Here is a 16,013-nt window from a genome sequence, read left to right as displayed (position 1 = left end):
TGGAAAATGGTCTACGAACTAAAAGCTGCAAATGGTACCCGATGAAAAACATGTCTCGTTATTATCTCTCGAGTAGTTATACCTAACCACACATATTATTCAGTAGAACTCACCTAACACGTGTTCATGCCCGTTACGATTCTTCCGTGTTTTGTATGATAACCGTCCACTAAGAAATTCACCAACGAGTAAACAACTCAACTTAAAATATAGATAACAATTTACGTAATTATAAAAAACTATATCGACTACTTTACTTGAAGCTCGGAATCAGTTCAACGAATGTCACTATCATTACGAGTAGTATTGTTGCTTAAATTTGTGGAGCGTTTTAAGCTTATAAATGAAAATAAAAAAAAGAAATAAAATAAAATAGGAAAATCCGAAGAAGATTGAAAGCCCTTTATTGCTAAGAATTGCAAAGGGACAAGACAGTCGAAAAGATTAAAGAAGAGAGAAAAAGTCTCAAAATAAAGACAGTCAATGCTAAGTCAATGCTGTCGCTTCGCATTTACTACAAAATGCCAACGCTATCCATTTCTTTTATTTATTTATTTTAATTTATTTGACCAATAATAAAAGGATTTTGCAATAATATAAGCATAAGCATTATTTTCCATCCATTATTTAAGGCAGGGGCAAAAAAGGGATTTCCACCTTATTTAACCTTATTTTAAATTTAAAATATCATTATTGACCGTTCATAAATATTTTTAAATTATATTTGAGTAAAAAAAAAAATTTAAGATTTTGAACCGTTGTGAAATTCTATAGTGAGAGTCGTAAAATAAAACTTAAGATCGTTACGGTGTTAAGTCACCCCTTTCTTCTAATTATAATTTTGAAACATTTACAAAAATAAAAAAATAATAATAATAAATAAATAAATAATAATAATAATAATAATACAACTTCTAAAATAATAAAAATATTTGTTCACGTCCTAAAAAATTTATTAAATTAAATTTCGTGTATATATATAAATAAATAAATAAAGGATACAATTTCTAAAAATATATATATTTTTTTATAAAGAATTTAAACTACTTTTAATTATGTGAGCATGTTTTTAAAAAAATGATTTAAAGCAAATCATTTATTATACAAACATTCTAGAAATAAATTGAAATAATAATAATAATAAAAGCACTTAAATGACATTTTAAAAAAATACTTTTAATAATAAATAAATAAACAAAGAAGTAGTAGTCAATATTATGAGCTTGACCTATGTGTTTGTAGTTCAACTAAAAGGTCTGCATTCCTATTCAATAAGTTTTGTAATTATTGAGATTTTATTTTCTCAAAAATTGCAAATAATTATTACCAAAATCACATTCAATATGGATTTTATTTGTAAAATACCCCAACAAAAATTATTGTTACCTCTTTATTGACTTACTTTAAAATTTAAATTTCATCAATCTCCACATTAAATTTCGATAAGTATTATAATTTATATATTAAACCTGAATTGACAAATCAAACTTAAAATATTTAAAATTTTTATTTGATGAAATTATAACTCGATTGGACTAAGAGAAATTCATAAATAAGTTCCTCGATGGTCATACAAATTAATCGACGAGTTAGAACGCCGAGAGAAAGAAGAAGAAAATGAAGACGAAGAAGACAAAAAAAGGACGGCACAAGATCATCAAATTCGTTCAAGAAAAGCCAAACGTGTCTGTAAATTTTACCGACAATCTAAACTTTGAAGATCAAGATATTGATATCACAGACCAAGATATTAACTTTAAAATTATGGTGCATTGACCAAACTATGTTAAATGACACAAATTCACCTGCATCTCCGACATTGTTAATTTTGAATGACTATAAGAATGTAGTCTTGCTTCATAGACAAATACGAGTCATTTTAACCTACTTTATTTTCATTTATCGGCTTGTATATATACACAAGTTCCATTAAAAACGATCATAATTTTAACAAGATTTTCATATTTTTAAAAGAAGTTTACTAGTTGAGAAGCTTTTGATTTTATTACACAAAGAAAAAGAGTGATTAANTGTAAAAGGTTTAAAATCCAAAACAAGGTGTTCAAGTAAGAAAAGTATAGACAGCGGATGGCCTCAGCAATAAATTAGGCACACAGACTGGTGTGTCTAATAGTAAGGTTGCGTGAAACAAGACCTCCAGCTTTCTACTCGCATATCTGTCGGCGGCGACCCTAAAGCAAAAGCAATGCTCCAACAACGCATTTAATAAAATTGCACAAAGTCCCTTCACATAGAAATTATGCTACAAAATGCAAGCAAAACCAAACTTTTCAGATGTAAACACTCGAGAAGTCATTCCAAACATACCCTAATTTAAACGCATTTGAACTAAAGCTAAATAACACCAACGAAGAGGGAAAAAAAACAATTGCCAAGTACAAAAGCGTGGCCGAGGAAGGGTACAAAAGCAACTGTCCATTGAACTTTGAAGTATTCGAAACAACCGAGGGGTCGGGGAGAAAGCAAAAGTTCTAAATTTAGGAGTCTATAAAGTGCATAAAAAGAGGAAGGGCAGGGGAGGATGAGAGTTTTTTCAAGGGGGAAAAAACGGAGAGATTACAATACATCGCAGAAAGTTGGAAGGAAGAGATGAGATGTTGATGAGAGCAAACGAGGAGAAAACAAACACAGAGAGAGCAGAAACAAACAGGTCAGCTGATAAAGATAAGCCAAATAACTGGGGACCCAGAATTCAACCGCCGCCTCTGGGATTTTTATAGATCACCCACCAGTCTACATTCTATCCTAATCTCCTGTTAAATGTCTTCACGCCTATAGCTTTCTAACTAATAGAAGATTCCAACCCAACACTCTGCACAAGCTGAGTCTTCTCTCATATTGACTCAGAAAACACGCCTCCATCGTAGCCAGATACCGCTCTTTCAAGGAGCTTCATTCACCTTTAAGGAAACAAAAATGAAAAATCCATCAATATTTGTCGATTCAAAATGATTTACGCACAATTGTAGCAATGCAGATATACCAGAAAACTATATTTAGGAGTTAAATAACTAAAGGTGCTTAATTAGATCGGCACAATCTAATTATGTTTCAAACTTTTCAATGCCTGCCATCCCCAGATGTAGGAATTCCTTTTTGGATTCTTGTATAATGAAAAATCTCCTTAGTTTTTCCAACATCCATACCTTAGGGGTACTCCTACCATTTGTTCAATATATATGTACATGCCTATGTGTCTGTGTGTATACATATAATGAAGGGGAATTCGGTAGCACGGTACGGTTCTTACCTGCCAATCGTTTACCTAGGATCCAGTGCCCACCACAAATTACTGGCAGTAGATTGCCTGGTCAATATGGGGTGGTATTTGTTTTATTTCAGTTCCAAGTTCTTGCTCAATCCTGTACCTGTTATACAGAAAATCACATTTCAGTGCATTTGAATATATGACGATGGCAGTCATCAAATAAAACATCTTTTAGAATACATACAAATTGAAACGATCCTCATAAGTGATTAAATTCACAGCTAATCCAAGATGTCCAAACCTTCCAGATCTTCCAACCTGCAAATGAAAACATTTTAAAATATTAAAGGAGAGGTAAATCGAAAGATTCGACAGGAACTGAATGTGACACATACCCTGTGCAGATATGTCTCTGAATTCTTGGGAAAATCAAAGTTAATAACAACATTTACTGCTTGAATGTCAATTCCTCTTGTAAATAAATCTGCAATTGCATCCCACATTACAAGAAATTAGTTCAGGAAAAGTGGGATAGTTTCACGGATTTTCTTTTGACATACTGGGTAAAAGACATGCATATTCAAGAAGGGAGAAGAAATATATAGAGTTAAACAAGATGCAGTAAAGAAAGGATGTTTTAACTTTTAAAAAGTAAATAAATAGATAGATAGAGGCATCCTTATCAAGCTTATGTACGCATGAATTATTATGCACTTAGAAATAACATACCAGTACAAACAAGATTTCTACATGCACCATTTCGGAAGTCATGAAATACTCTATTACGATGATCTTGCAGCATCTTTGCATGAATATAGAAACAAGAATAACCAAGTTCCGTTATTTTCTTGGCTAACAACTCGACTCGATTTACGGAATTGCAGAAGATAATCGACTGGTTAATTTGCAGCTGCAGATAGAAACATTAACTTTGTGATTTAAAAAGGAAAAGAGAATCTAGGGAAGAAAACCAAGAAAAAGAATTAGCTTCCTCGGAATCAAACCTTAGAGAAAAGAGTATTAAGGCAGTGAACTTTTTGTCTTTCTTCAACAAATGCATAGAATTGGGTGATACCCTTCAAAGTGAGCTCATCCATTAAGTTTATAATATAGGGCTTGTGAAGATATCTATCTTTGAAGTCCTTCACAGTAACAGGAAAGGTAGCGGAATACATAAGAATCTGCCGATTTGAAGGCAAAAAGCGAATCAAATGCTCTATTGAAGGTTGGAACTCTGGAGACAAGAGCTTGTCAGCCTGAGAAACAGAACAACAAAAGGTTAGCTTTTCGCAATAAGTTAACAACACAGTACCTCCCAATACTATATTATTAATCGATACTAAACCCAAGAGCATATGACCCAAGAAAATGGTTAAATATAAAATAGGATACGTACAATCATAGAAGTTGGAAATGGTTTTCATTATTTTTTATCATGTTAACTTACTCCTCAAACTAAAAACCTAAATTAATGAGTTAAGATAAATTAAAGCAATCGGTATACTTTTCTGAATGTGGTAACCATAACTGCTAGAACTAACCCAAATACTTAAATTTACCCCGGAATTTGAAGTCTTTCTTTCAGTAATAGTAACGCATGCACTACCTCTTTGGGGAAAATGGGAACTTGGTAAGGAAATAAGAACATAAAATTAGACAGTTCACACTACTATGCAACACGTATAACATACAGGATAATGCTTAAGCATACGGATGGGAGGGTGACAAAGGCAAGGAGAGAAAATAATCACAAACAAAAGTGAAAGTCGTCCAGGTATATCAGTACTACAAGCAATAACTCACGATTGAAAATATAAAATGTGTTTACACATCCTGCTAAGTTGTATGACTTCCTTTTCAATATCATTCTCAAGTACACAAGGATGGAAAAGCAATTGATATCTGCCGTAAATATCATTGTTCAATTATCAATCTATAGTCATAAAATCATTTAGATTACATGACCCCACTACTGTAATATTATAGGACAAATTCCTACGGAAACAAAAATGATATTGACAATAAGGCAACTAATTTAAGATATCCAGAAACTCAATATAATTTCGTTCATTTCTCAGGTGATTACCTCATCCATAATAAGCATAGAACAGTCTTTCAGTACACAAACACCCTTTTTTGCAAGATCTAATATTCTTCCAGGAGTTCCAACTAATAAATGAACTGGTTGATATAATCGCATGATATCATCCTTTAAGCTGGTACCACCTGTCGTAACCATAACTTGAATATTCAAATTCTTCCCGAGTTCCTTACAAACTTGTGAAGTTTGAAGAGCCAACTCTCGTGTCGGAACAAGGATAACAACTGTTCATATAAAAAGGAAAAACAAATGTCAAATGAGTGAACCAAACAAAATGATATAGGAATCAATATTGCCAATAGAAATGTGGCATAGCAGCATTTAGAGAACATGAATAAAAAGAAAACCACACGTTCCCAGCGCCTTAGTAGAAGAATGATATGACACATGTTAAAATTAAAGTCGTGGAATAAATTATTGGGTCAGAAAAAATAACAGTAGGAAAGTGGGGCGAGCCATAGGCAAAGATGCCGTGAGGGTGGAAATACTAAGTAGGTTGATGCATAGAACTCAAGAGGCTAGTCTTGTCTTGTGGAAGGGTATTATTATTCTGGGAAAGAATAGAATCTATCTGATGAATTTACAACTTGAAAGTGACATTTTTTTCTTTTTACACATTAACAAGATATTGTTTTCACCAGAAGACCTCAAGTATGATATTCAACATGAGCATCGATTTAGTGGGAAGAATTAATGTACTGGTCAAAGGAAACAACACAGCAAGAATTTTGTTGTGTATAGTTTCTAGCCTGTTGAAAAAACTTGGATTAAACTACAGCACATTGAGAATGTTTGGATGGCAATGGAGCTAATTAGAATTTGAATATGAAGGAATCTCATCGATTTGGAATTTAGAGAATCGACCTGCTCACAAAAATAATATAAGATTGATAATGACTGGTAAAAAAACAAACCTTGGATTACATTGTTATCCTGATCAATCTTTTCCAAGGCGGGAATGCAAAATGCAGCTGTCTTTCCAGTTCCGTTTTTTGCTCTAGCAAGAATATCACTACCGGTTAAAGCAATTGGAATACTTTCTTCTTGAATAGGAGATGGTCTTTCAAACCCTTTCTCATAGATTCCCATGAGTAATTCACGTTTTAAAAAATAGTCCTCGAATTCATTTCCTTTCGTAGCTGTCACATCCTGAAATGAAACGAGCAGATGCTAACAAAGTTAGGCATGTCTTATACAGAGACCGTGAGTATTTCAAATTTGAATGAGATTCACAGAAAACAGACTAAAGAATGAGAATATTATAGTAGCACTTATCTGCCAAGCCTGTGCCTAGGGATAAATCAGCATGCAGCGATTAATATTTTATAAACTGGTTGTAAAGCCTTAAGAAGATCATTAGAACGATACCTCTGTTCTATAGCGTGTATCAGGTGGCGGAATCTTTAGCCTTGCCTTCCAATCTTGTGAACTGCACGGAAGAGAAAAGGCATAAATGATAATAATCAGTTTCTACGCATGGCAGGCAATACAACTTACCAAAATTCAAAACCTATCCTGTTGGCAATAGAATTTTGATTAGATACAAAAGTTTCTTAACATAAGAACATCTGTATGCTCAACATCCTCAGTCACATGAAATATGCGCAAAACAACACAAGTGGCGGGTCAGAAAGAAAGATAAACAAGGAGCAGAGACCCAAATTTTTTACCATACCCGATGCTTTTAGCGAATGGGATCTACCATAATTAATAAGTTAACCATGTACCCCCTTCGACAGAAAATCAAGCATCCAATTGCAACCCCATTACAAAATCATAAATCAACCTCCGGTATGAGCATACAGAGAAATTAATCCAATCATTATATGTAAATGCCCATACAAAATAATGCATAAAAAGAAACACAAACTCCTTCGCGTATTTAACACAAACCTCGAATCAACAGCCTCAGACTGCACGGTCTTCTCAACCTCGTCAACGTTGGAATCGGCAGGACCGCCACCTAACTGGTTCCTTTTCAGCCATTGTTGGTGTTGTTGAAGCTGCTGGTGTTGGTGCTGGTTCTGATGGTGCTGTTGTTGATACTGCTGATTCGGCACCAAATTTCTTTGTACGTATTGCTGCTGGTGTGGTCTTGACTGAAACGAAGGGTTCGCATTCACGCCTCCGCCCCGTCCAGCGCCGATCCCAGGTGGATACCTTCCCCTATTGTTCATCACTAGACACAATGATCAAGACTCGAGACCCTAACGACGTTATAAAAAAAACGGGAGCTAGGGTTTCCGATGGATTGATTGAATGACGACAAAAACAAATAAGAAATCTAATGAAAACTACCAAGAAGATAGAAAGGACAATAATCGGCTACAAAAGGGTTTCGCTCAAGTTCACTAACGAAGCCTAGAATTTATACATGACCAAAAATCCACCAATTATCGTAATCCCATGGCGGATAAAGGGCAAATCTGAACCCGAAATTGACACAAAAGAAGGGGGGGAAATGCAAGAAATTTGTACAGATCTAGGTCAAGAAATGGCAGAAATTGCAGCAATAGAAAATTTTACAGAGCAATGAGGTGAAGATTTTGATATTAGAAGCTGCGGCAGTTTCAACGTAGATGAGAGCGGCCGGAGTTTCTTTCGTCAATGTTGTTTTCGGTCGTTTCGCAGAGAGAGAGACGATGAAGCGGGGAGTTACTATTGGAGAGCTCCTAGGGCAACCAAGGAAGTGGGTCTAACAATTTGCAGAATAGTCCCTCTTATACTTTTTCTTTATATGTAAGGACAAAATTCTTCCTTTATTTTCATTTCTTTCCCGTTTTCTGTCCATTTTTTATTCATTTCTCCTCTTTTCAGGGGCATTCCAAGAAGTGTCGCAAATGTAAAATTATTTTTTTTTTCTTAAATTATAAAAAATATATATATAATATTCTCAAGTTTATAGCTATTTTAAACTTAAAAAAAAAAAAATTCATTTTTATATTTTTCTATTATTTTTTCATAAACTTTTTTATTTATAAATGTCATGTCGTTTTTGTGGATTAGCATCTCGAGGTTCTTTGATAGGCATAAAGAACCAGGGTTAGCTCAGTTGATGGTCCATAAATAAGGTAAGTATGTCCATTATCAACCAACTCTAGAACGAAAAGACCGAAATAATCTCCTATCTCGGATTGGAGATATGCTAACAGGGCAAAAATCAAAGTGGGCCGGGAAGAAAGTCACTCGTAATCCAAGCTCGTCTCCACCGTGTAGGAACTACGAGATCACTCCAAAAGATGTTAATAAAATATTCATGTATTTTTTTAATAAACTTCAAACTTTAACTACTAAAATGAAAATTTTGAAAGATTTATTTATTTTATTTTATTTTTATTCCTTCAATACTTTGGAGGACTATATAATAACTTCTATGTAGTTTATATCAGGGAAAGCAAAGTCTGGGTAATTTACATAATTGCCCTCGACCTTGAGAGATGGAACTATTATATTATGCATTTATCTAAAACCTGCCATTATCAGCGGCAGCCATTACTTTCTGCACCGGCCGCCATGGATGAAGCCACCTCCATTCTCAAGCTCTTCACTTTCTCTTTCAACCCAGATGCCTCCAAAGCTTCAACAATCTTATCCTTTATCTCAGCCTCCACCTTCTCAACCTCTTCCAGATTCAACCCATCCGCCATTTTCGCTTTCAGTTCCTCAATCTTCCCCTGAAGCCCCTCCATTTCTATGGCCCTCTCAATCTCTCCATTGATCTCCTCTTTCAAACGCTGCACCTTCTCTCTCGCCTCCGCCGGTGGGGCGGCGGCAGTCCTTTTCGCCACTCCAATGACTTCTAAATTTGCTGACTTTAAGATATGGTAAAGCTCTGCGTTGATTATTTCGAGTTTCTCTGTCAGGTCTCTGTCCATTGGGGCCCCATTAGAGATGGCATTGTCCCAAGAGTCCTTTAATTGTTTCAGTTTTGCTTTTGTCTCAGATGGGATTTTGTTGTTGATCTCTGATTTAAGTTCTTCATTTTTCTTCTTTTGATCAATGAGTTTGTTAACCATGTCTAGCTTTTCAAGCTTCTGTTTCAAACCCATATAGGAACCAGGCTTTGATAGGTTCTGCTTGAATTCTTGCATGATTTTGTCTGCTTTTTCCTTCAGGTTTCCGCTTTGTGGTTGATTAGGCGACCCATTTGGCGCTTTAGAGAGTTCTAGCTTGAGTGATTCAAGCTTCTCTTGCAGGCCCATGGAGGTGAATGCATTGGCTATCTCTTTGTCAGCATCTTGCTTGAGTTTCTCAATTTCTAAATTTATGCCAGCAGCCTTTGGCAGGCTGGTTTGAGATGGCTTCATTTTGTGTTTTCTCTTTGGATCAATGGGAACACCTTCTTGAAAACAGCCAATATGTCGGTATTTGAGCATTCTGTGGTGAAGCAGCTCTTCTGTACTCATGCTTGACAACTCCTGAGCAAAGTCAATTTTAACTTTTATGAGGTGAAGATTCGTTACAAATGAAAATATCAGGAAGATGTTAGGAACTCCTCTCTACTATGACATGATATTATCTATAAATTCATGATGATTTTCTAAATTAGCTAAAGTAGGACTCCCTTCCAACAATCCTCGACCGATACCAGCAATCCTCCAATAATCTCAATTGCTTCCATTTCTAAAAGAATGTGAAGAGAACTTCCAAGACGATCGCTTGATCCAAGAACTTTAAACCTTCGCAAGGAATTACTCAAAACCATCATGAACCAGCTTAGAGGTTAAAGGGTAGGCTGATCAAACACAAAGGGACTTTGGGGTTATGGGTTCGAACTTCATGTTTGCCAACTATTGCTAATATTTTACAAGAGCTTTCCTACCATTAAATGTCAAGAAAAGCAAGGGGAACACAGATTGTCCCAAGATACTAGTCCAGGAGTCCATTAGATAGCAAATACTCAGGGACATGATAATTAGTATTAATGGGTCAAAAATCATTGATCATTGTGGGTATTAGAATAAGAGCATTGTTCAAAACAATGGGTACATTAGATTAGGAAAGATCCAGTATTAAGTTTACAATTTCTGCAGTTCTAAATGTGAAGATGAGAAGGATACCTGCCTTCATTGCCTGGATTATTGCAGACTTAATTTGTTGGGAGGTCCATACAGGATCAGCATGTGCACCACCTAGAGGCTCCTGGGAGGAGTAATTATTAACATGACATAAGCAAAGTCCAGTAGAAGCCATAGCATCAGCTGAGCTGATTATAAAAATGTAGGGTAAATTAATAGTTGTGTCATCTCGTCGTTTTATTAATTAGTGTATCAATAATATAGTATATGCTATTTCTTCTTGAAGCTTCATCTCTCCCAGGCACAAACATTGAGTTGAAACAATTAGTCAAGCCAAGATAAGTGGTTGAATGAAACAAATATCAATAGACTGATGGATGAGATAGCAAGGTAAGCCACCCTAGATGGATGGGATGAAGTATTAAGATAGCCAGCCCGTCAGATAAGATGATGAGAAATCCTTAGACTAACGGCTTGAAATGTGCCACTTTGCCTTCTTTCATTTATGATAGTTATCAATTGTCTAATTGCAATCACAGCACAAGCATTGTTTTACTCGTTTCATGAGGACAAAAGAAAAGGAACAGATAAATAAGCAATAGCAGACAAGAAACCTCATGGGGTCAAACCAAAGAGCAAGTTCCAATTGGGCAACAAAGTTCTTTTTTTTTTTTCCTCTCTTCTTGTTCAGTCATAATCTAGAAAGGAAATGATGCCAGGCATGAAAATGGTGCGGCTTTAACAATGCTAAAATTGCTTTAAGCGCTCAGAGTACACGGTTTACAGAGAAAATACTTACAGGGATGACGCCATCAGCAATTTTGAGCCTATAATGTTCTTGAGCTGTGATTCTCAATTTCTCTGTAGCCTACGGGAGTAAGAAACTTCGTGAGTTAGACAAGCTGGCTAGCTTGTTTTCAAATGCGTCCAATAACCAAATCAATCAAATACCTTGGGGGCTGCTTGGGAGGATTTCCACAATATTGCAGCACAGGCTTCAGGACTGATAAGAAAGACAGGTACAAGAAACAAGTTTATTGTATGAGCTACAAATATTACATAACAAGAGAGAATCTTGTTCTGTTATAGTAAGTGTTACTTCCTTATTGACAAGGATCAAAAGTGCTGGAAGTTTGCTTGAATGCAGGGATAAATGCAGACGTGAGACCTCAAACATCATTTACACGTAAAACGAGTATCATAACTACACACCTGAAAGTCTCTAGCTTATAAAATTTTATCAAGCAGTTCTTCAATGAGTGTCTGAGCAACTATAAGTTCGAGGATGGATTTTTTTTTANTATAAGAAATAAAGTTGTCGTACCTTGCAACATATAAAACAGAATTCTCCATCATGAAAATTTTATTTGAACAAGAAATGGCAAGAGCACCTCCTGAACCACCTTCACCAGTTATCACTGTTACAGAGGGGACCTTTAGTGCAAGCATGGTTTTTATGTTCTGTGCTATTGCATCACCCTGCAAATGTTAGATAATTGTTGAGCCAATACCATATTATCAAATCAACACCAAAGTTCAATTTCCATGCTGAAATGAAAAGAGTCACCCACTTGTCCAAGTTCCTCAGATTTTGGATCAGCAAATGCCCCAGGAGTGTCAACTAAAGTAAGAACAGGCAAACCATGATGATCCGCATATTTCATCATCCGCAAAGCCTTCCGGTAGCTGTTTTTCTAGACAGGTTTTGGTTAGCATACCCAATATTTACCAAACAAAAAGAAAAATTGCTCATATTGACTCGAGAGCCTTTCCAGTGAACATTTTCACCTCACCAGTATTTGGGTTTCAAACAACATAAAGTACAGGAGGGTATCTCCAAACTCTTGCTATCAAGGTCACTCTCTCTGATTTCAAAAGAGTAGTCAAAATATTTCGTTTTGTACTCATTCTAACCCTCCTAATTGTTGGTTTGATTATGGAGTCTTTAAGCTTACCCATGAGAGGTTGACATTGCGAAGTTCCGAGAAATGTTCTCCTTGGTATTCCTACCTTTCTGATTCCCTATAAACATGTAGCTTTTACCTTCAATGCTCCCAATGCCAGTAACAATTGCTGGATCATCATACCCAGCACGATCTCCATGGAGTTCTACCCACTGATCGAAACAAAAAGATAAGAAGTTACATTCATTGCTATAAATAAGATGTAAAAAGTCTAGTGAGGAACCTTGTCTGTTATGTTTAATATATGATCAAGAACTGTCGGTCTGTTGGGATGTCGTGCAATTGATAATCGCTGAATTGGTGTCAAATGTGTGTACAAATCTTTAAGAACCTGGACTTGGAACAGAGAGCAGAAAAAACACTTAATACAGAAAGAATACGATATCAGGATAAGCAGACAAACGAAATAATACAGGGCAATACAACTAAACATACCATCTGATACTTGTTCTTGAGGATACCAATTTGATCGCTGAAATCCAAACCGGTTTCATCAGCCAAATTACGGATCTGAAAGAGAGAGAGAGAGGGAGTTCAATACAACATATATTATGAGAAGCTTCTATGTTCTGGTTTATGCTCGACTGATATCTCATGTCCAAAGCTTTAAATAATGCCTTACCCCAGAGATTTCCATTTCATATATGAGTGATTTATGAACAACATAAGGCTTTTCAAAGCATAACATTAAGAAGGGAAAGAAGGTGATTTAGCATAGTATTCTTCCAAGCTTTAAATAAGCTCCTTCAGTGAGACAAAATATTACTGAAAGATGTCAAATTCATGAAAATAACGTTCAGAAGATTTCCTGAAATTTTTTCAAACTCATAGAAGGTAATTTACCTCAATAATCTTCTTCTCTAAATCAACCAGAGGCTTCTCAAATGGAAGTGTGACGGGTTTTGGTTTCTCTATCAGAGGTTTGAAGTTAGACAGATGAGTCAAATGCCCACTTTTAATGTTTGGATCTATATCATCTGCCCAAGGATAATCGTGCTTCCTCCACTTTTTAACCTTTGCAGTGACACAAAATCTGTTCCTGCTCTTAATCCGGGGAAATTTTGGATCATCCAACCAAAACCCATACCCTCTTCTATAAGAACTTCTAAGGAGTTTGCCAGCCAAAAAACCTTCAAGAAAATACAAACTAGGAAATTCCAAGCAGCAATGTTTATTTCCAACGCTTCCGGATGCAAACGATAGAGTTGTCACCATCATGAAAAATCAATATACTCCTTCAAGTACATCCAAGAGTCCACTAGATATATTCCTGCTCTTGTGGCTGATTTCAGCAGAATAACAAGGCAAATACCACTAAAAGGCATTTTTCAATATGTCCTGTCCCAAGAACCAAAGGTAACACGATTTCACTAAAATGAGACAACAAATAATGGCATGCCATTGAGAGAGGCAACCCAAGAAGTGAATCTTGATAATGTAGCTTTGCAAAGAAATACAAGGAAATATCCTTCTCCATTGCCTGGTTGTCTGGAAATTTAAATCCATGGTACTCCATGGATAAACATTGAGAATACCAAAAATCAAAAAATTTAAACATATACTTCAACTAATTAACATAACTTTTTTAGTTGAGTGATAGTTTAATGCGACAGTATTTTTGTTTTCTGATCGTCATTTAATCGATCTATGATTAAATACACCATAATCACTCATTTCTTTGATTTCATGCGAGCTCTGTAGTCTTGAAATTCGAAACTATGCACGCAATTCTGCAATTCTAAATCACAGTGAGGCAAGAAACTCTTAGCAAATACAAACATAGTTTTCTCTAACAAAATTTGTGTAATTTTCCAGTCCAAGTAGAGAGAACAACAAAAAAAAAAGTATTAATAAACAGACAAAAGTATCAATATCTTTAAACTCACGATTACTCAAGAACAGCCACATTGCTTAGTTTCGACAGTATGAATTAAAGAAAAGGAAGGAAAATTAGCTGAGATTTTCTCAGCAACCAAACAGAAAATCAACGTGAAGAAGAATACCTCAGATGGGCGCATTTGGATTTTGCTCAAGAATCTGCAGGAAAAAAGGGAGGGAAACGAATGGGATTTGCGAGACTGAAACTGGCAGTGGAAATGCTTTCTTTGCTTTCAGTTATAGGCGAAGCTGCAATAAACGCCATGGAGGGAAATGAGCGCGTGGTGTCAAGGGAAGCGGGTATGTGGCGAATGATGATTCGTCCGTGTGATACACGCGCTTTCAACGAAGTATTTGGTCACCACAATTGTTGAAGATGGACAGGTCATCGCAAACGTGGATATCTTTCCCCAAACATGGGGTCCACCTAGATTTATAATTCTCATTCCTCCTTTGGGGCTGTTGTGCAATTTTACGAGACTTATGGGGTCACTTTGGAATTATGATGAGCTCGGTGGTTTATGTGGGAAATTTTATTTAATAAGTGTAATTTTATATTTAATATATCAAAAAAGAATATATAACTTTTTTTTTTTAAATTTAATAATCGTATTAGACGTGAAATACAATTAATTCAATAACTAATATAACAGTTTATTGGCGTGTTACGTCCTCTCCCTCTCCAATTGATGTGAGGTCTCACAATTCATCCCCTTGGAAATCTAGCGTCTTCACTGGCACATCGCCTCGTGTTTGGTTCTGATACAATTTGTAGTAGCTCAAGTTCACTGCAAACAGATATTATCTATTTTGACTCGTTATGTATCGTTGTCAGCCTCACGACTTTAAAACGTGTCTATTAGGGAGAGGTTTCCACACTCTTATAAAAAAATTCCGTTCTTCTCTCCAACTGTTGTGGGATCTCACAACTAATATCTACGGTGATCAAATTTTTTTTTTTTTGTGCTTATTAAAATTAACGAGTTTATGAATATTTGTTCATTATTATAGGTTAATTAGGGACGAATTAACTACTAATTAGTAATTAGTAACTAATAATCAGTCATTAGTAATTGTCTCATCAATTATCTCAATAATACAACATTATTTGTGATAAATTAGCCAACGGTAGTAATTTTCTCATTTACTCACCATTTACGTCTTCTTGATAAATATATGATTTTTTTTTTTGTTTTTAAAAAAATTATATTTATTTTTTCATAATTTATTTATCTCGGGTCTCATATTTAAAATAATATTCAAATGTTAAAAATAAGAATAAAAATAAGTTTTTAAATTAATTGATAGCTAACATATTTCGAATTTTCAGTTTTTGAAAATTAACTTACAAATACCATTTTTACCCATCAATTTACAAATACCATTTTTACCCATCATATTAAATTTTTATTTACCCAAAAAATTTGATAACCAAAAGCCCAAAAAGACTTCAAATAAATAAATAAATAAAAACTGAATAATTGTGTATTTTTATTATTAATTTAAAACGACTTAAAAACATTTATAGTGAATGATTGACTAGGGACAAACTAATTAATAATTACTAATTATTTAAACCATTATTAAGACGAACCAAAAATAAATAATTACCCATTTACTTACAATTAAGTAACCAAAGCCTGATTTTCTTTAATGAGTAATGACTATTTAATTAGCCATAATGAAGTATATAAATATCAATAACATCAATAAATAAATAAATAGATTTAGGCATAGTTTAATAAAAATAATTTTATTTAGTTTACTAATAAAAAAACAGGTAAAAATAAATAAATAAATGGAAAACAAAAGAGTTATCTAAA

General features: G+C 34.8%; 1 protein-coding gene and 1 pseudogene across 1 annotated transcript; both read right to left on the bottom strand.

The window, feature by feature from the left end:
* Positions 1–2,410: 2,410 nt before the first annotated feature.
* On the bottom strand, positions 2,411–8,034 carry LOC111790150 (DEAD-box ATP-dependent RNA helicase 8-like). The gene is made up of 10 exons (XM_023670979.1): positions 7,224–8,034; positions 6,699–6,759; positions 6,245–6,479; positions 5,316–5,554; positions 4,234–4,485; positions 3,959–4,139; positions 3,625–3,713; positions 3,474–3,547; positions 3,272–3,389; positions 2,411–2,921 (listed from the first exon to the last, which is right to left on the bottom strand). Exons 1-9 carry the CDS (start codon positions 7,505–7,507, stop codon positions 3,311–3,313), a joined length of 1,494 nt encoding a protein of 497 aa, XP_023526747.1. The 5' UTR covers positions 7,508–8,034; the 3' UTR covers positions 2,411–2,921; positions 3,272–3,310.
* Positions 8,035–8,678: 644 nt separating this feature from the next.
* On the bottom strand, positions 8,679–14,395 carry LOC111790149 (annotated as a pseudogene).
* Positions 14,396–16,013: the final 1,618 nt, after the last annotated feature.

Source organism: Cucurbita pepo, chromosome LG03, assembly GCF_002806865.2.
Source record: "Cucurbita pepo subsp. pepo cultivar mu-cu-16 chromosome LG03, ASM280686v2, whole genome shotgun sequence".
Classification (NCBI taxonomy): domain Eukaryota; kingdom Viridiplantae; phylum Streptophyta; class Magnoliopsida; order Cucurbitales; family Cucurbitaceae; genus Cucurbita; species Cucurbita pepo.
The sequence above is the reverse complement of the archived record's forward strand: the minus strand, read 5'-3'. Positions and strand labels throughout refer to the sequence as shown.